At 49.0% G+C, this 19,797-nt stretch overlaps 2 protein-coding genes across 2 annotated transcripts in view; one reads left to right on the top strand and one right to left on the bottom strand.

Moving 5' to 3' along the window:
• Positions 1-14,991, top strand: part of LOC120048859 (protein virilizer homolog) — a 29,619-nt gene extending 14,628 nt beyond the window's left edge. Inside the window, exons 10-25 of the mRNA XM_038995154.1 lie at positions 135-361; positions 452-1,134; positions 1,867-1,949; positions 6,043-6,525; positions 6,610-6,765; positions 6,958-7,193; positions 7,817-8,066; positions 9,209-9,426; positions 9,559-9,691; positions 9,823-9,972; positions 10,074-10,228; positions 13,403-13,499; positions 13,579-13,742; positions 13,850-14,199; positions 14,321-14,473; positions 14,632-14,991. Coding sequence (XP_038851082.1) covers positions 135-361; positions 452-1,134; positions 1,867-1,949; positions 6,043-6,525; positions 6,610-6,765; positions 6,958-7,193; positions 7,817-8,066; positions 9,209-9,426; positions 9,559-9,691; positions 9,823-9,972; positions 10,074-10,228; positions 13,403-13,499; positions 13,579-13,742; positions 13,850-14,199; positions 14,321-14,473; positions 14,632-14,804 — 3,711 coding nt within the window. The 3' untranslated portion in view covers positions 14,805-14,991. The remainder of the gene's footprint in view (positions 1-134; positions 362-451; positions 1,135-1,866; positions 1,950-6,042; positions 6,526-6,609; positions 6,766-6,957; positions 7,194-7,816; positions 8,067-9,208; positions 9,427-9,558; positions 9,692-9,822; positions 9,973-10,073; positions 10,229-13,402; positions 13,500-13,578; positions 13,743-13,849; positions 14,200-14,320; positions 14,474-14,631) is intronic.
• Positions 14,992-15,186: 195 nt separating this feature from the next.
• On the bottom strand, positions 15,187-18,120 carry LOC120047332 (RING finger protein 151-like). The gene is made up of 5 exons (XM_038992855.1): positions 17,985-18,120; positions 17,340-17,366; positions 16,191-16,353; positions 15,885-16,005; positions 15,187-15,808 (listed from the first exon to the last, which is right to left on the bottom strand). Exons 1-5 carry the CDS (start codon positions 18,118-18,120, stop codon positions 15,410-15,412), a joined length of 846 nt encoding a protein of 281 aa, XP_038848783.1. The 3' UTR covers positions 15,187-15,409.
• Between the last annotated feature and the right edge of the window lie 1,677 nt (positions 18,121-19,797).

Here is a 19,797-nt window from a genome sequence, read left to right as displayed (position 1 = left end):
CTGATAAAGTTTCCCATTTCATAACCAGTTCCCAGTTCAGTGTGGAACTCTGGGGTTTCTATGACTGAGGTTCTACTGTCCACATAATTACTACAGAATATCAGTATATAAGAATTATCAGTGTTATATTTCAGGATGAGGGTGAGGAGCCTGACATAGCCATGGAGGAGGAGACATCATTAGGCCCCTCCCCTGTCAGCGAGGCTGAGCTGGATAGGTTGGCTGGGGTTCTAGAAGAGTTACATCATCTTCTAGAGACCGCCCCCCACACCATGGTCCAGCCCCCTGGAAAGGCCTTCCCTACAACCGCACGCATTACGGGTCCACAGGAGAGAGACGACCCCTACCCTACACTGTACAGGTAGGTACAACACCAAACACACACACACACACGCACACACGCACACACACACAGTCATTTGTACTAATAACTCTTCCCCCCACCCCACAGGTACATGCATGCATGTCACTTCCTGGAGAGCTCGGCGGTGGCGTTGTCAGCAGCAGTGGCGGCGGGGCATACAGGTGTCACTCACGCTGTCAGGGAAGTCCTGCACTTTCTGTCTCTCACCCAATCAGGACTGCTTTTCATGCTGGCCCAGCCCACGCCTACCAACCTGCTGCTCCGCCTCCTAGCAACCGTCGCCGAGGTTGAGGGAGAGGAGCCTATGGTCACTGGGGGCGACGGCGGGTTCTCGTGCCCCGTATTGGGCGAAGAGGGTTTGGGGGTGTGGCTGATGCAGGCGCTGCATGCCCTCCAGAGCGTGTCTGAGCTGATGAGTCACGTGACTGCCGGCGGGGAGGGAGGGGTGGGGCTAGAAGAGGGGGACAGTGCAGAGGTACTGAGCATGCTCCATGCCCTCTACCTCATCACCTTCACACAGACTGGGAGGAGCGCTGTGGCCCACGTCTTCAGCCTGGAGAACAACCTCTCCTGTCTGGTTACGCTGCTGCAGCACCACAGCAAGGACGGACACGGGGAGGCCAAGGCCCGGAAGGCGGTGACCTATAACTATGCGTGTATGCTGGTGCTGATGGTGGTTCAGAACTCCAGTGATCTCCGTACCATGGAACAACACGCTGCTCCTCTACTCATCCTGGCCAAGGCTGATGACACCAACGCTAAACTACAGGGTGCGTAGCTCCTGACCCCTGACTAACAATGCCAGGTTGGTATCCAACCTTAACCCCTAACCTCTGACCTGTAACTCCAAACCAACCTTATCAACAGTGGGTGAACTGGTATTCCCTTAACCTTCATCTTAAAAATACTTCTACACCCACCTCTATCATTGTAATGACATAGCCCTACCCATCACCCCTTAGAAATGTGTTGAAGGCCTCCCGAGTGGCGCAGCGGTCTATGGCACTGCATCGACGGATTCGATCCCAGGCTGTGTCACAGTCGGCCGTGACCGGGAGACCCATGAGGCGGCGCACAATTGGCCCAGCGTCGTCCGGGTTAGGGGAGGGTTTGGCCGGGCTGAGATATCCTTGTCCTATCGCGCTCTAGCGACTCCTTGTGGTGGGCCGGGCGCCTGCAAGCTGGCTTCGGTCGCCAGCTGGACGGTGTTTCCTCCGACATGTTGGTGCGGCTGGCTTCCGGGTTAAGCGAGCGGTGTTTCAAGAAGCAGTGCGGGTCGTGTTTCGGAGGACACATGGCTCTCAACCTTCGCCTCTCCCGAGTCCGCAGGGGAGTTGCAGCGATCGGACAAGACTGTTACTATCAATTGGATATTACGAAATTGGGGAGAAAAGTACCCCCCAAAAAACAACAAAAAACATGTGTTAAATTATATTCAGAATTCCTTGCAAAGGTGAACTGCAACACTAAGTGATCCTCTCAGTGTTGGTGTTGTGTTCCAGAGCTGAGTCAGTGGCTGGAACCTCTGGACAAGGTGAAGTTGGAGATGGGCAGCATCTCCAGCCTCATAGACTACATCAAACAGGTGAGCCGTTACACTACATGTCCTCAAGGACTGATAACCTGTTGTTGCTGTTTGTTTAATCCTTCATAATGATGACTTGGCTGCAGGCCTTCAGCTCCCTACGCGCGCGCGCGCACACACACACACACACACACACACACACACACCGACTTGCTTTGATATAACTTGCTGACTAAACTCCACTCCATGGTGAAGGAAGTTTCTGATGAAATCCACCAATGAGTGAAGCAGAGATTAGGCTTTGTGGAATTCAGCAAAGACTACATTGATTCGCCCAAGGTCAATACTTCAAAAAATATATATTATAATTATGAAACGCTTAACTTGTACCTGTGTTTGTCCTCTGTAGTTGCGTGCCTTTCTTTGTTAGCTGAAATCCATACTTTTTCAATAAACGTTATTCAAAAACATCCTGTTTCCTTGTTGAGATTCAATTGACAAATGCTAATTTGCGCTGAGTTGCCATCTTAGAGCAACAGCAACGGGCAAACTGTCGGTGGTTGTATTTGATTAGCTTCATTTCAGCTAACAAAGAAAGGCAAGCAACTAAAGAACAAACATAGGTACACGGTAAGCGTTTCATAATACATTTTATTCATATAGTCGGACCTGAATTCCACAAAACATGGTCTCTGCACCACTCCTTTGGTGGATTTCAGCAGAGACGTCCTTCATCATGGAGTCAGCTAGTTTGATTTGAATTATTAGGATCTTCAATGGCGACAGCTAGTCTTACTGGGTGTGACTGGGGTCCAACTGGGGTTCCGACTGGGGTCTTACTGGGGTTCCAACTGGGGTCTTACTGGGGTTCCGACTGGGGTTCCAACTGGGGTCTTACTGGGGTTCCGACTGGGGTCTTACTGGGGTTCCGACTGGGTTCCGACTGGGGTTCCAACTGGGGTCTTACTGGGGTTCCGACTGGGGTTCCGACAGGTCTTACTGGGGTTCCGACTGGGGTTCCGACAGGTCTTACTGGGGTTCCGACTGGGGTTCCGACTGGGGTCTTACTGGGGTTCCGACTGGGGTTCCGACTGGGGTCTTACTGGGGTTCCGACTGGGGTCTTACTGGGGTTCCAACTGGGGTCTTACTGGGGTTCCGACTGGGGTTCCAACTGGGGTCTTACTGGGGTTCCGACTGGGGTCTTACTGGGGTTCCGACTGGGTTCCGACTGGGGTTCCAACTGGGGTCTTACTGGGGTTCCGACTGGGGTTCCGACAGGTCTTACTGGGGTTCCGACTGGGGTTCCGACAGGTCTTACTGGGGTTCCGACTGGGGTTCCGACTGGGGTCTTACTGGGGTTCCGACTGGGGTTCCGACTGGGGTTCCGACTGGGGTCTTACTGGGGTTCCGACTGGGGTTCCGACTGAGGTCTGACTGGTGTCTGACTGGGGTCTGACTGGGGTACGACACATAACAAAAAAGACATTTGAGACAAAAGACTTGACAATTTAAAAACATTAACGTGTGTGTGTGTGTGCGCACATCGATCGGTTATACATACATGTCAGTACATATGCACAACAAGTAGGTCACATGCGGGAGAGGCCTTGTGCTGTGAGGTGTTGGTTTATCTGTTTTTTGAAACCAGGTTTGCGGTTCACTTGTGCTATATAAGATGGAAGGGAGTTCCATGCACTCATATGGCTCTGTATAATACTGTACACTTCCTTGAATTTGTTTTGGACCTGGGGGCTGTGAAAAGACCCCTTGTGGCATGTCTGGTGGGGTGTGTGATTGTGTGTGTGTGTGTGTGTGTGTGTGTGTGTGTGTGTGTGTGTGTGTGTGTGTGTGTGTGTGTGTGTGTGTGTGTGTGTGTGTGTGTGTCAGTCCTGTGTGTAAGTTGACTATGCAAACAATTTGGAATTTCCAACACATTGCGTCACTTCTTGTTTTTATAAGAAACAGTCAGTCTTTCCTCAACTCTTAGCCAAGAGAGACTGGCATGCATAGTGTTAATATTAGCCCTCTGATTACAATGAAGAGCAAGACGTGCCGCTCTGTTCTGGGCCAGCTGGAGCTTAACTACGGTAGGTCTTTCTTTGCAGCACTTGACCATATGACTGGACAATAATCAAGATAAGATACAACTAGAGCCTGTGGAGTGTGGTGTCAAAAAAGCATCTTTCCAACCATTGAATCTATATGTTTTGACCATGACAGTTTACAATCTACGGTAACATCAAGTAATTTAGTCTCCTCAACTTGTTCAACAGCCACAACATTCATTACCAGATTCAGCTGAGGTCTAGAACTTAGGGAATGATGTGTACCAAGTACAATGCTGTTAGTTTTAGAGATGTTCAGGACCAGTTTATTACTGGCCACCCACTCCAAAACAGACTGCAACTCTTTGTTAAGGATTCAGTGACTTCATTAGCTGTGGTTGCTGATGCGTATACGGTTTAATCATCAGCATACATGGACACACATGCTTTGTGTAATACCAGTGGCAGGTCATTGGTAAAAAAAGAAAACAGTAGAGGGCTTAGAGAGCTGCCCTGCGGTACATGCAAATAGTTGTGACAGTGGCTGACCCAGATCTTGGAGGGAGAGAGAGAGAGAGCGCGTGCGTTTTGGAAAGTATTCAGACCCCTTGAATTTTTCGGCATTTTTTAAAACGTTACCGCCTTATTCATCCTGTTTCCATTGATCATCCTTGATGTTTCTACAACTTGATTGGAGTCCACCTGTGGTAAATTAAATTGATTGGACATGATTTGGAAAGGCCCACACCTGTTTATATAAGGTCCCACAGTTGACAGTGCATGTCAGAGCAAAAACCAAGCCATGAGGTCGAAGGAATTATTCCTAGAGCTCCGAGACAAGACTGTGTTGAGGCACAGATCTGGGGAAGGGTACCAAAACATTTCTGCAGCAGTGAGGTCCCCAAGAACACAGTGGCCTCCATCATTCTTAAATGGAAGAAGTCTTGGTGGTTCCAAACTCTTCCTAGAGCTGGCCTCCCGGCCAAATTGAGCAATCGGGGAAGAAGGGCCTTGGTCAGGGAGGTAACCAAGAACCCGATGGTCACTCTGATAGAGCTCCAGAGTTCTTCTGTGGAGATGGGAGAACCTTCCAGAAGGACAACCATCTCTGCAGCACTCCACCAATCAGTTCTTTATGGTAGAGTGGCCAGACGGAAGCCACTCCTCAGTAAAAGGCACATGACAGCCCGCTTGGAATTTGCCAATTTGACTCTCAGACCATGAGAAACAAGATTCTCTGCTCTAGATTAAACTCTGTGGCCTGAGTGCCAAGCGTCACGTCTGGAGGAAACCTGGCACCATCTCTACGGTGAAGCATGGTGGTGGCAGCATCATGCTGTGGGGATGTTTTTCAGCGGCAGGGACTGAGAGACTAGTCAGGATCGAGGGGAAGATGAACAGAGCAAAGTACAGAGAGATCCTTGATGAAAACCTGCTCCAGAGCACTCAGGACCTCAGACTGTGGAGAAGGTTCACCTTCCAACAGGACAATGACCCTAAGCACACAGCCAAGACAATGCAGGAGTGGCTTCAGGACAAGTCTCTGAATGTTCTTGAGTGGCCCAGCCAGAGTCCGGACGTGAACCCGATTGAACATCTCTGGAGAGACCGAAAAATAGCTGTGCAGCAATGCTCCCAATTCAACCTGCAGAGCTTGAGAGGATCTGCAGAGAAGAATGGGAGAAACTCTCCAAATACAGGTCTGCCAAGCTTGTAGTGTCATACCCAAGAAGACCCAAGGCTGTAATCTCTGCAAAAGGTGCCTCAACAAAGTATTGAAAAAAGGGTCTGAATACTTATGTAAATGTGATATTTAATTTATTATTTTTTAAATATATATTTACAATGTTTATTTTTTTTAAACTGTTTTTGCTTCGTCATTAAGGGTTATTGTGCGTAGATAGAGGGGGGACAACAATTTAATCAATTTTAGAATAAGGCTGTAAAGTAACAAATGTGGAAAAAGTCAAGGGGTCTGAATACTTTCCGAATGCACTGTGTGTGGCTGATGTAAATAAAATACTTACTGTATGTACATGTGTATTATTGGTCATATTACTAACAGAAAACCCATTCTGTCCTGTCTGTCCCGTGTGTGTCCCTGTAGAATGTCCAGAACGTGTTGACTCTAGAGGGAAGTGGACTGATGTCTGCTCTGAGGGTCCTCTGCCAGATCGCCTGTCCCCCTCCCGCCGTAGAGGCTCAGCAGAGAGATCTGAAGTGGAGTCTAGCGGGAGTGCAGTTGTTTTCTGGGGAGGGCTTGGACACGTGTGTTTGTGTGCTCCAGAAGCTGTGTAGCGTGCTGCTGCCTGCCTGGCGTGTGCACGGACACATGGGACCCACCCCACAGCGCTGTATGATCCTTGGCGTGTGCGCTAACACGCTAAGGCTGCTGCGGACCATGCTGACAGAGCTGCTGCGCAGCGGGGCCTTCCAGTTCAGGGACACGCGTGTGGCGAGTACGTTGGTGACGCTACACATGGTCGTGTGTTCAGCCCCGTCCTCTGGACGTCTAGACTGGGAGGAGACCAAGGTTCAGGCCCTCATCGTAGATGTGCTGCTCACCTTCACACAGGGAGTCAGCGAACAGGTAGAGCTCTTTTCTGATTGACCTTTAACATAATGTTGTGTGTGTTGCGTGCGTGTAATAAATTGGGTATCATTTCCCCTGTAGATGACCCACACAGAGGAGACTCTGCTCAGTAACACATGGTCTCTGATGCTGAAGGAGGTGTTGGGCTCTCTAATGAAAGCACCAGAGGGTCTCTTCTCTGGCCTCACCCTGCTGTCTGAACTGCTGCCACTTCCCCTGCCCATGCAGAGCACGCAGGTACACACACACACGCCTGCTGCTTCTCATGTTGCTACAGCCATCATCAGCAACAGTCTGGAGGTCGTCGGATTGACACTTAACAAACTAATCAATTCATGAGGATTGAAAGCTGTAGGACTTTCATGTTGGAAACATCCAAACCGAAGGGAAACCGATTTCTAGTTGTGTGTTGTGCCGGTCCCCCTCCAGGTGATCTCTGTTCAGGACGTGGCTGTAGCGTTGAACACCAGGAAGTTGTGGAGCATGCACCTGCGGGTGCAGTGGGGTGTGTTTGCGGACGCCCTCGGGTGTGTGTGTGGAACTAGCTGTCCTCCGCTGCTGGCCATGCTGCGACGTGTGTGTGTCCAGCTGGCTGACCTCTCCTCTCCCACCGCCACCCTCATCATGAAGACCCTGCTGGAATTCCTGCTGGGGGAACTACAGCCGTAAGACAGTCGCAAACACACCCTTATGCACCTCTTGAACTAAGATGGCAAGCCAAATAAATCCCAAATTGGCTCTGTATATTATTTCACCACCATGCTACCTTCTCTGATGTGTGTCTTTTTGATTTCGATATGTGTGGTTGTGTTTTTGATTTCGGTATGTGTGGTTGTGTTTTTGATTTCGGTATGTGTGGTTGTGTTTTTGATTTCGGTATGTGTTTTTGATTTCGGTATGCGTGGTTGTGTTTTTGATTTCGGTATGTGTGGTTGTGTTTTTGATTTCGGTATGTGTGGTTGTGTTTTTGATTTCGGTGTGTGTTTTTGATTTCGGTATGTGTGGTTGTGTTTTTGATTTCGGTATGTGTGGTTGTGTTTTTGATTTCGGTATGTGTGGTTGTGTTTTTGATTTCGGTATGTGTGGTTGTGTTTTTGATTTCGGTATGTGTGGTTGTGTTTTTGATTTTGGTATGTGTGGTTGTGTTTTTGATTTCGATATGTGTGGTTGTGTTTTTGATTTCGATATGTGTGGTTGTGTTTTTGATTTCGGTATGTGTGGTTGTGTTTTTGATTTCGGTATGTGTGGTTGTGTTTTTGATTTCGGTATGTGTGGTTGTGTTTTTCAGTGTTGAGGGTAAGAGTCCCGGTTGGGGGCAGGTCCTGCGTATCCTCTCTCTATTCGACACCCTGGTTTCCCAGAGAGCCTGTAAGATCGCAACGTTACACCTGCTCTCTGGCTCCGCCCCTGGAGACGAGCCATTGGCTGATGTCTTCCCCCTGCTACTGTCCCTATTGGTTCCCGCTGCTGACCACGCCCTGCCACAACAGCACTGTGCAGAGCTGGTGGGAACTGTCCTGCAGTCACTGTGTGACCAGGTAACACACGAAGCACCGGGTATTGTATGAAGCTAATGCACTTCATCCACTAGCTGTTGTCTTTCCTCCAGCTATAACAATGGAGAGGTATGGGGTGAATTGGTGCGTGTTATGTTCATAAACATGTAGGTCTTTGTGGATGCTCTTTAGTCTGAACTATGTGTCAGACTAGCAGGGGGTCGTATATCAGGCTGAGCCAGGTAAGAGGGAGCGGTAGAGGGATAGAGAAAGGTGTTTAACCCCATCAGTCCCAAGACATGTATCTGACTTTCATTTATCTGCATGTCAAGCCGTTATATTTAGTCTCACAATGAAGTGTTTTACCATGTTCTTTTCAGGACAACCAGGGCTACAAGTAGAACACCTAACTATTTGACATAAACAGTTGCATTCATGAGTTTTATTGACAGAGCAAAAACCCGATAGAAATGTAGTTATAAGAATGCTCTAAGTACAGAAATGGTTTGCTCACTGGAAAATGAATATCTAACCTGTCAGTGACAACTGTTCAGAGTTTATAACAGCAACTATGTGAGCTTATCACAGTGTTATAGACACTATGTCCTGGGATTTACTATGGTCTTCTATGTAGAAGAACCCCTTACAGTGTTATAGACGCTATGTCCTGGGATTTACTATGGTCTTCTATGTAGAAGAACCCCTTACAGTGTTATAGACGCTATGTGCTGGGATTTACTATGGTCTTCTATGTAGAAGAACCCCTTACAGTGTTATAGACGCTATGTGCTGGGATTTACTATGGTCTTCTATGTAGAAGAACCCCTTACCTTCTAACAATTCTTGTGTAGTTTATGAGCATCATAGAGACGAAACATGTTACGTGTTTGTGTTCCTGACAGTCAGTTTATGAGCATCATAGAGACGAAACATGTTACGTGTTTGTGTTCCTGACAGTCAGTTTATGAGCATCATAGAGACGAAACATGTTACGTGTTTGTGTTCCTGACAGTCAGTTTATGAGCATCATAGAGACGAAACATGTTACGTGTTTGTGTTCCTGACAGTCAGCTTTTGCCAAGCATCTCAAATCATTCTGACTCTACAGACGTTTTTGTAAACGGTGGGACTCATTGGGTTAACTCTGCTGTGTGTGTGTGTGCGTGTGTGTGTGTGTGTGTTAGGACATCTCTCTGGTGGTGCCCCACCCAGCCGAGGGGTGTGTGTCAGAGGCCGAGCAACTGGCCAATGCCCTGCCAGGACGGGAAATGATCTCATCAGTGTGTGACTCTCTGATGGAGGTTTTGGGGAATGGAGAGAGCAGTGCCGCTCTGCTCCTCACCTGTCTCAGAACACTCATGTTCCTCACAGAACATGACTATGGACTCTACCACCTCAAAGGGTACACACACACTCCTCATTGCCAGGAGTTTAGATCAATGCAAGTGTAGCATGTGCATATAGACAATAGTAGTGGTTAAAGCACTGAACCCTGTGGAACACCGAATTCAACTTTAGAGATGTGTGTTTTTAGGGCTCTGAAGAAGCACAGTGCCAGTGTGTGTGCTCTGTTGAAGAGACAGGTGTTCTCCTTCAGGAAAGACTCGGCTGAACTCCTCTCTGCTCTGCTGGACTTCCTACGACAGATCCTCAACACTGACCCTCTGGTAAAACCCCAAACAAGTCCATATTAACATGATCAACCATTATCCAGTCAACCATTATCTGCCGATGTAAAGGCCGATCCGCCCGTATATCATTAATCATTGTCTCTGTCACTCTCTCTTCTCATACCCAGGGTTGCTGTGGGGAGGAGAGTGGAGGGGAAGAGTCCGGGCTGGTCCCGCCCCCAAGGTCTGTGGCTCTGACTGGCTCAGAGATGAAGGCTCTGCTGCAGTGGGAGGAGACTGACACACACCCTCTAAACACACTAGAGAAACACATCACGGTACACACACACACACTTTGTGCATAGTAATGATTATAAATGCAAGTACAGATCTCCGGTCGGAAGTAGTGGAAGTAACTGTTGTGTGTGTGTGTTTGTAGAAGCTGTGCAAGGAGGAGGATTCATTGGAGACCCTGTTGGAAAATGTGATTGGTCTACGACAGACGCTGGAGACCACTATGGACGCATCTTCTCCCCCTGAGACGGAGCCCACTCTACCCAACCCTGACACGCTATTGGCCCAGTTCAACCACAGGTACCGCCCACTGACACTGTTGGCCCAATAGATACCATTAAAGCTGCAATATGTAACTTTTTGTGCGAGCTGAACAAATTCACATAGAAATGTGAGTTATAGATCTGTCATTCTCACTGAACGCACGTCTAGAAGCGGTAGGTCTGTTATATGTGCGCTATTTTTATGCTTCCAGTTCTTAAATTTCATTTTTGCATCTTTTACTTTCGGTTTTGCACACCAGCTTCAAACAGCAGAAACCGTCATGGAAGATATATTTCACTTAAGCAATACGGCCCGAGGGGGGGTGCTATATGGCCAATATCAAATCAAAGTTTATTTGTCATGTGCGCCGAATACAACAGGTGTAAACCTTACAGTGAAATGCTTACTTACAGGCTCTAACCAATAGTGCGAAAAAAAGGTATGTCTCTGTGTGTGTGTAGGTAAGTAAAGAAATAAAACAACAGTAAAAATAAATTTGAAAATAACAGTAGCAAGGCTATATACAGACACCAGTTAGTCAGGCTTATTGAGGTGAACAGAGAGTAGCAGTAGCGTAAAAAGAGGGGTTGGCGGGTGGTGGGACACAATGCAGATAGCCCGGTTAGCCAATGTGCGGGAGCACTGGTTGGTCACGTCAATTGAGGTGGTATGTACATGAATGTATAGTTAAAGTGACTATGCATATATGATAAACAGAGTAGCAGCACCGTAAAAGAGGGGTTGGGGGGGCAGGGCACACAATGCAAATAGTCCGGGTAGCCATTTGATTACCTGTTCAGGAGTCTTATGGCTTGGGGGTAAAAACTGTTGAGAAGCCTTTTTGTCCTAGACTTGGCACTCCGGTACCGCTTGCCATGCGGTAGTAGAGAGAACAGTCTATGACTGGGGTGGCTGGGGTCTTTGACAATTTTAAGGCCTTCCTTTGACACCGCCTGGTGTAGAGGTCCTGGATGGCAGACAGCTTTGCCCCAGTGATGTACTGGGCCGTACGCACTACCCTCTGTAGTGCCTTGCGTTCGGAGGCCGAGCAATTGCCGTACCAGGCAGTGATGCAACCGGTCAGGATGCTCTCGATGTTGCAGCTGTAGAACCTTTTGAGGATCTCAGGACCCATGCCAAATCTTTTTAGTTTCCTGAGGGGGAATAGGCTTTGTCGTGCCCTCTTCACGACTGTCTTGGTGTGTTTGGACCATTCTAGTTTGTTGTTGATGTGGACACCAAGGAACTTGAAGCTCTCAATCTGCTCCACTACAGCCCCGTCAATGAGAATGGGGGCGTGCTCGGTCCTCCTTTTCCTGTAGTCCACAATCATCTCCTTAGTCTTGGTTACGTTGAGGGATAGGTTGTTATTCTGGCACCTCCCAGCCAGGTCTCTGACCTCCTCCCTATAGGCTGTCTCGTCGTTGTTGGTGATCAGGCCTACCACTGTTGTGTCGTATGCAAACTTAATGATGTTGTTGGAGTCGTGCCTGACCATGCAGTCGTGGGTGAACAGGGAGTACAGGAGGGGACTGACCACGCACCCCTGGGCAGCTCCAGTGTTGAGGATCAGCGTGGCAGATGTGTTGCTACCTACCCTCACCACCTGGGGGGCGGCCCGTCAGGAAGTCCAGGATCCAGTTGCAGAGGGAGGTGTTTAGTCCCAGGTTCCTTAGCTTAGTGATGAGCTTTGAGGGTACTATGGTGTTGAACGCTGAGCTGTAGTCAATGAATAGAATTCTCACATAGGTGTTCCTTTTGTCCAGGTGGGAAAGGGCAGTGTGGAGTGCAATAGAGATTGCATAATCTGTGGATCGGTTTGGGCGGTATGCAAATCGGAGTGGGTCTAGGATTTCTGGGATAATGGTGTTGATGTGAGCCATTACCAACCTTTCAAAGCACTTCATGGCTACGGATGTGAGTGCTACGGGTCTGTAGTCATTTAGGCATGTTGCCTTCGTGTTCTTGGGCACAGGGACTATGGTGGTCTGCTTGAAACATGTTGGTATTACAGACTCAACCAGGGACATGTTGAAAATGTCAGTGAAGACACCTGCCAGTTGGTCAGCACATGCCCGGAGCACACGTCCTGGTAATCCGTCTGGCCCCACAGCCTTGTGTACGTTGACCTGTTTAAAGGTCTTACTCACGTCGGCTACGGAGAGCGTGATCACACAGTCGTCCGGAACAGCTGATGCTCTCATGCATGCCTCAGTGTTGCTTGCATCGAAGCGAGCATAGAAGTGATTTAGCTCGTCTGGTAGGCTTGTGTCACTGGGCAGCTCGCGGCTGTGCTTCCCTTTGTAGTCTGTAATAGTTAGCCCTGCCACATCTGCCACATCTGACGAGCGTCTGAGCCGTTGTAGTATGATTCAATCTTAGCCCTGTATTGACGCTTTGCCTGTTTGATGGTTCGTCGCAGGGCATAGCAGGATTTCTTGTAAGCTTCCGGGTTAGAGTCCCGCACCTTGAAAGCGGCATTCTACCCTTTAGCTCAGTGCGAATGTTGCCTGTAATCCATGGCTTCTGGTTGGGGTATGTACGTACAGTCACTGCGGGGACGACGTCCTCGATGCACTTATTGATAAAGCCAGTGACTGGTGTACTCCTCAATGTCATTGGAAGAATCCCGGAACATGTTCCAGTCTTTGATAGCCTTTCTAAAGTACAGGACTGTTTTGCTAAGGGCTGTTCTTACACACGACGCAACACGGATGCCGAGTGCCTGGACACAGCCCTTAGCCGTGGTATATTGGCCATATCACAAACCCCCGTGGTGCCTTTTGCTATTATAAACTGGTTACCAACGTAATTAGAGCAGTATAAATAAGTGTTTGTCATATTCTGATGTACTACGGCTGTCAGCCAATCAGCATTCAGGGCTCAAACCACCCAGTTTATAATGCGGTTTAGATCGTAGATCGTACAATGATTCTCTACACGATACTTGCCTGTTTTGTCACATAAACTGAAATTAGGCGAACTATTAGAATTTTAGCAACCAGGAAATGACAGAGCGATTTCTGCATAGTGCACCTTTAACAAAAGTGCAATTTTAATCAACTGTTTTTTAAATTATGCGCCTGTATGAACTCAATCTGTTTGGGGAATTTTGTCTTGTCTTGAATGCCCCACTGACATGCTATGGACCCAGTTTTGACCCGAAGCTGTGTGGGTCCTGTTCTGACTGTCTGTGTGTCTCTCCTGCAGGACGGTGTTTGTGTTGTCGGAGGTGTTGGATGAGCAGCTGAAGGCTCTGTGGTTCTCCCCCTTCCACACTGATGACATGGAGGCTGAACTAGACATGGTGAGACACCTCTGTGTTGTTTGAATGTGTGTGTGTCTTTCTGTCAGTGTGTGTGGGGAGTAAACCTCTCTGTCCCTAGGTGAAGGTGGACCTGCTAGGCCTGGCCCAGGAGTGTTGTCCAGAGTTGGACCTGAAGTCAGAGCTGGAACGCTCCTTCCTGTCTGAGCCCTTGTCTCCCAGTCATACCAAAACTAACAAGGGCTTCAGGCTGGGCAAGCACAAACACGAGACCTTCATCACCAGGTACACACACACACACACACACTTTTATCATCTTCAGGTACATAATGTGATTGTATGTGACCCACATGTTAACAAAGATGCCTGTGTCGTCCTCTTCCTCCCTGCAGTGGTAAGTCAGACTACATCGAGCCAGCTAAGAGAGCCCACATGATGGCTGCTCCTCGCGGTCGAGGTAGAGGCGGCTTCGGGGGACAGCTCTGTCGTCCCCACGACATCTTCCGCCAGCGCAAACAGAACACTTCGCGCCCTCCCAGCATGCACGTGGATGACTTTGTGGCGGCGGAGTTTAAAGACGTTGGGACTCCCCTGGGCCTGTTGCCCCCCAAGCGACCCCCTAAGAGCTCCCCCAAACCCCCCACCAGAGGCCTGTTCACTGGGAACAGAGGCAGGGCTGCCTTCCACAGCCAGCAGACACGCTTTTTCACCCCACCGCAGCCTAAAGGAGTGCTGCTGTCTGGTATGTTGACACACACACACACACACACACAGACACAGACATCGTTGTAAACTAACAAGTGGGTCTGTTGTCTTTCAAAGAACCTTTGACTAACATGTCTTCCCATCCCCCTCCCTTCTAGGTAACTATAATGCCCGCCGTGAGGGTGGGCGAGGTGGCACGTCGTGGAGTGGTCCGTTGCCACCGGTTACCCACAGAGGAACATACAGTGATGCCAGGGGCGGGCAGAGCAACTTCACACGCGGCCCCCTGCCCTCACGCCAGCAGCCTGCAGGTACACACACACACACATACCCGTTTGCACACGTACATACTGTATAAACACACACACACACACATATTCAGAGAACAACATGAACACAAGATAATACTTTCATGCACAATTACTGATGGTCACCCTTGTTCTTCTCGCTCCCTCTCCCTCTCTTCCAGGTGCATATCGCCTGGCTCCGCGGGACCGCGCCCCTCGAGGTCGTGGGGGTACAGGCCTGTCGTGGCTGAGTCAGGGAGGAGGAGGGGGGAGGGGGTCCCAGGGGGGGAAGTTTAGCGGTGGGGGAGGCAGCGGAGGGGGGAGGGGACGACACGTTCGCTCCTTCACTAGGTAAACAAACCTGGCCAATGACTGCAGCCCGTCACGGCTCTTAACGGACCAATCAGGAATAATGAGTTCATCATCTCCATGGAAACGTGTCCTCTGTGGGATTCTATTGATGATGATGTGTGGAATTTGTTGTATTATGTTTTAGTTATTTTACGTTGTTGTTCAGACTCAATAAAGTTCTGTGATTGAGAGCGCTGTCTGGAGTAGTGTGTTAGTGTTCCTCACTGTGTTAGTATGGATGGTTGGATTGACAGACGGATCGATGCATGGGGTATATGCAATGTAAGAAATGCATAATGAGCTGGATATAATTCCAATCCATTAGAGTAGATGGAGTAAGACTATTGTACCTTAAGAGGACCAGATATCAGAGGTGTTTCAGCAGACTTTATTTAGGATCTCAGCAGGCTGGTTTTCTCTGAGTTGAAGCAATGTCACAGGTACCTGCCAATCATCAAGGGTGCGTTCAGGAGATGCCACACCAGATAAAAATGTTTTGAGACAGTTAAATGAAGAAGGAATTGAGGAACTTAAAGCATTTTCTCTCATTTGCGCCTACTGAACATAACCCAGTGCTGAACATAACACAGTAACATTAGGAATGGCCCCTCAGATGACGGTGACCTCTCTGCTCTTGATGCAGTCGAGGGTAAGGCTGCGGGGGCGGGCCTTGCGTGACCCCTCCCCTAGCTGTGGGGAGGTAGGCGGGTATAAGGCTGGAGTGGGCAAAGCCGAGGGTAGTGATTGGGTAGAAGCCTGTGTTGACCACGCCCTCAGCAGGCCCCTGGTTGGGTGTTCCACTTGATGCTGGCTACTAATTGTCCCGTCTTCTTGATACAGTCCTCTGATTGGCTCGTCTCTGTTCCGCTGGCCCCTGCATGGCTGCAGGCTCCGGAGCGTCTCCAGTAGCTCCCTCTTCTCTAGCTCCGCTTCTGCCAGCTCCTGTCTCCGCAGGCGCTCTGCCCCCAAGAGAGCCCGCACATCACACACCACCCTCGACACCTGGCCCTACACACACACACAGGGATGTGTCATAACACACACACACACACATTCCTATAGGTAGTACATATAAGTGTGTCACCTTGAGGTCCTCCACCTCGCTCTTCAGCAGAGACTCTTTCTGCACCATGTGTCTCCTCTGAGAGTCCAGCCTCGACTCCATCTCACGCCTCACCTCCTCCACCTTACCCAACATCTCTGCCCTGCAACACACACAAACACACGCATGTGTCACAATAAATCACAATATCCATTGTATAAAAGCAATGATGTCGCCCTTGAGGTTCTAGAATATTGTAAATATTGGCACAGCTTTGTCAAGGATTTGTTAGGAACGACACAGATATAACATCCTAATATATCTCAATCCATCACCTCAAACACAAACCTGAGCAGCTCTAATTCTGTTCGTAGCTCTGCAACACAGTTGTGCTGTGATTGGTCTACAGAGAGGAGGGTGTGGCCACAGCCGCTAGGACACGCCCTGCTGCGGAACTCACACTCCAACAGGTGAGAATCTAGACCCCTCCTCTCCACCTGCACCGGACAACCTGGGGAGGTGGAGAGAGTAAAGAGGAGTTAAGGAGAGGAGTACAAAAAGTAACAGAAAGACGAAGTTAGAGAGTAACACTTGAGACCTACTGAAAGTCTCTCACTGTCTTTCTCACCCCCAACCCCTTCCTCTATCCCGCTCCACCTTCCTCTACCCCACTCCACCTTCCTCTACCCCGCTCCGCCTTCCTCTACCCCGCTCCGCCTTCCTCTACCCCGCTCCGCCTTCCTCTCTCCCGCTCCGCCTTCCTCTCTCCCGCTCCGCCTTCCTCTACCCCGCTCCGCCTTCCTCTACCCCGCTCCGCCTTCCTCTACCCCTCTCCGCCTTCCTCTACCCCACTCCGCCTTCCTCTACCCCACTCCGCCTTCCTCTACCCCACTCCGCCTTCCTCTACCCCACTCCGCCTTCCTCTACCCCACTCCGCCTTCCTCTACCCCGCTCCGCCTTCCTCTCTCCCGCTCCGCCTTCCTCTCTCCCGCTCCGCCTTCCTCTACCCCGCTCCGCCTTCCTCTACCCCGCTCCGCCTTCCTCTACCCCACTCCACCTTCCTCTACCCCGCTCCGCCTTCCTCTCTCCCGCTCCGCCTTCCTCTCTCCCGCTCTGCCTTCCTCTACCCCGCTCCGCCTTCCTCTATCCCTCTCCGCCTTCCTCTACCCCGCTCCGCCTTCCTCTACCCCTCTCCGCCTTCCTCTACCCCTCTCCGCCTTCCTCTACCCCGCTCCGCCTTCCTCTACCCCTCTCCGCCTTCCTCTACCCCTTTCCGCCTTCCTCTACCCCGCTCCACCTTCCTCTACCCCGCTCCACCTTCCTCTACCCCACTCCACTGCATTGCATGGCACTCAAGCACTCCCCCACTCAGAGATGCAGTAGCAAAAGGTCAAAGGAAGATTGAAGGATAAGAACTTATGTTTTTAATTAATCATGCAAATGAATGAAACACAATCCAATCCAATACCACACAAACGCAAACACACTGATACCTACCGCACTGGTAACATATGTAGTCTCCACCTGCCAACAACAGGTCACAGACACGTGAGAGTTCACCTAATACCAACCCCCCCCATCCATCTGTTGCATTGGCTCTCATCCTCTGGGGGATGTTTCTCATTAAAAATGTAGGTGGGATCCCTCCCTGAGTAGTTGGATGTTTCCCCAATACAGATCTAGGGTCTTTTATTTGCATTTCACCCATAATCGTAAAGGTTGGGATTTGGTTAAGGTAAGATGATCCTAGATCTGTACCTAAGAGCAACTGCTACCTGGAGCAAAGGTCATTGTTCATCCCAGCTGGGCTCTGTATGATGTCACCATGACAACTGGTCTACCACCTGCTCCCCTCACACAGGTGTCATATCACTTCTGCTCCGTCTAAACTAAACACACTTCCATGTAGTATACTATACATTTCTCTAATACACTTACACACACACACTCTCTCTGTATTATAATACACTGTAATCAGTGGAGGCTGCTGAGGGGAGGATGGAATGGAGTCAATGAAATGGTATCAACCACATGGAAACCACATGTTTGTTACCATTCCATTGAATCCATTCCAGGCATTATTATGAGCCGTCCTCCCCTCAGCAGCCTCCACTGACTGTAATACACACAGAGCTGTAGTACCTGTGGAGGAGCAGGATATGAAGGTGAATGGACACTCGTCCTCGTGTGTGTGAAGTGTCTCCAGGCAGCAGACGGCATCACAGCCCTGGCCAGAGTTAACACAACGGATCTGGAGCCTAGACAGGTCATTACGCATGTACCTAACACAGACCAGACCAGACAGTGGTTGTTGGAGTAACCATATTATAGTGTGTGTGTGTGTGTATGTGACTGTTTCTGTGTGAGTGTGTATGTGTCTGCGTGGGTGTTTCTGTGTGAGTGTGTGTACCTGTGCAGTGGTCTCAGAGTGCTGATGTCCAGTGGAAGTCTGTCCTCGGGGCAGGAATGGTGGTGTATGAGCCAGGAGCTGATGCAGGCGTCGCAGTAGGCATGTTCACAGGGGGCCTGGAGGGGGCGCTCCAACACATCCCGACACACACAGCACAGAAGCCCCTCGTTCACGTACCCCACAAACCTCTCCAGGTCATAACCCATCCTACAGCACACACAGACACACAGATCCACACAGAGCAAAAACAGCCAGACACCCATACAGCAGCATACAGCAGTGTTAACTTCCTCCTCAATGTTCCTGGTTTTCTCCGTTTTTGAGCCCCTATGACTCTCCATTCTACTGGCATTCTATTTTACAGAATACACTGACCCTTACCTGAGACTGACAGACTCTCCTTCTCTTCCCTCTCTTCCCTCAGTCCTTTCTTCCTCTTTGGACCTCTCTCCTCTCTCCACCTCTTCTTCTCTCTCCTGTCTCTGTAGTTTACCCTAGGTGAGGGTTTCTTCTGGCCCTTCCTCTATTTGCTCTCTCAGGGCCATGTCTCTGTGGTGAAGTCTCCCTAGCAGCAGGGATCCTCTGCCCAGGCAGCCAGCTGCTGGACGAGACCGCAGACAGACAGAGTTACACACACACACACACACACACACACACACATACGTTAAGAGCAAGTGATGAAAGGAAGACTAGGCCTACTGTAAGTAATTCTGATGTATCTATTTGTTTTATTCAGACATTTTGGCGGGATACATCCCTTGGGATGAATCATTATGTTCTACAGGGGGTCCTGATGAAGCAACAGACATATTAAAGGCAGTTCCATTCAAACAGGAACATGGTGTATCTACAAACATGTTTTCTCCCTCATCCCTTTCCCTCTCTGTCTCTTTGGATGTGGGATTATCATGGATTACGCTCCCCTCTTCTTTGATTGGATTACAGACTCCATGACAACATCCCCACTGCACTCTTACCCCACAGCAGAAATCAAAAAGCAACCCCGAAAGAGAGAGAGAGAGAGAGATATTAGAGACACATATTCCCCTCAGATTACACAGACCCACAAAGAATTCGAAAACAAATCCAATTTTGATAAACTCCTATATCTATTGGGTGAAATACCACAGTGTGCAATCACAGCAGCAATACTTGTGACCTGTTGCCACAAGAAAAGGACAACCAGTGAAGAACAAACATCATTGTAAATACAAACTATATTTATGTTTATTTATTTTCCTTTTTATACTTTAACTATTTTCACATCATTACAACACTGTATATATACATTATATGACGTTTGAAATGTCTTCATTCTTTTGGAACTTTTGTGTAAGTGTAATGTTTACTGTTATTTTTTTATTGTTTATTTCACTTTTGTTTATTATCTATTTCACTTGCTTTGGCAATGTAAGCATATTGTTCCCATGCCAATAAAGCCCTTCAATTGAATTGAAATTTAATTGAGAGAGACAAAGAGAGAGAGAGAGAGAGAGAGAGATGAGAGAGGGAGATGTCAACCAAATAGGCAATAAACAAAGAGAT

This window comes from Salvelinus namaycush, chromosome 5 (genome assembly GCF_016432855.1).
Source record: "Salvelinus namaycush isolate Seneca chromosome 5, SaNama_1.0, whole genome shotgun sequence".
Classification (NCBI taxonomy): domain Eukaryota; kingdom Metazoa; phylum Chordata; class Actinopteri; order Salmoniformes; family Salmonidae; genus Salvelinus; species Salvelinus namaycush.
Note: the sequence above shows the minus strand (reverse complement) of the source record. Positions and strands in the feature narration are given on the sequence as shown.

Coding starts and splice junctions, on each gene's coding strand:
- LOC120047332 (XM_038992855.1), bottom strand. CDS start 18,120: ATGCGTAATGACCTGTCTAGGCTCCAGATCCGTTGTGTTAACTCTGGC. Junction 16,006..16,190: donor ACAGAATTAGAGCTGCTCAG/GTTTGTGTTTGA, acceptor TGTGTGTTGCAG/GGCAGAGATGTTGGGTAAGG. Junction 15,809..15,884: donor GCGAGGTGGAGGACCTCAAG/GTGACACACTTA, acceptor GTGTGTGTGTAG/GGCCAGGTGTCGAGGGTGGT.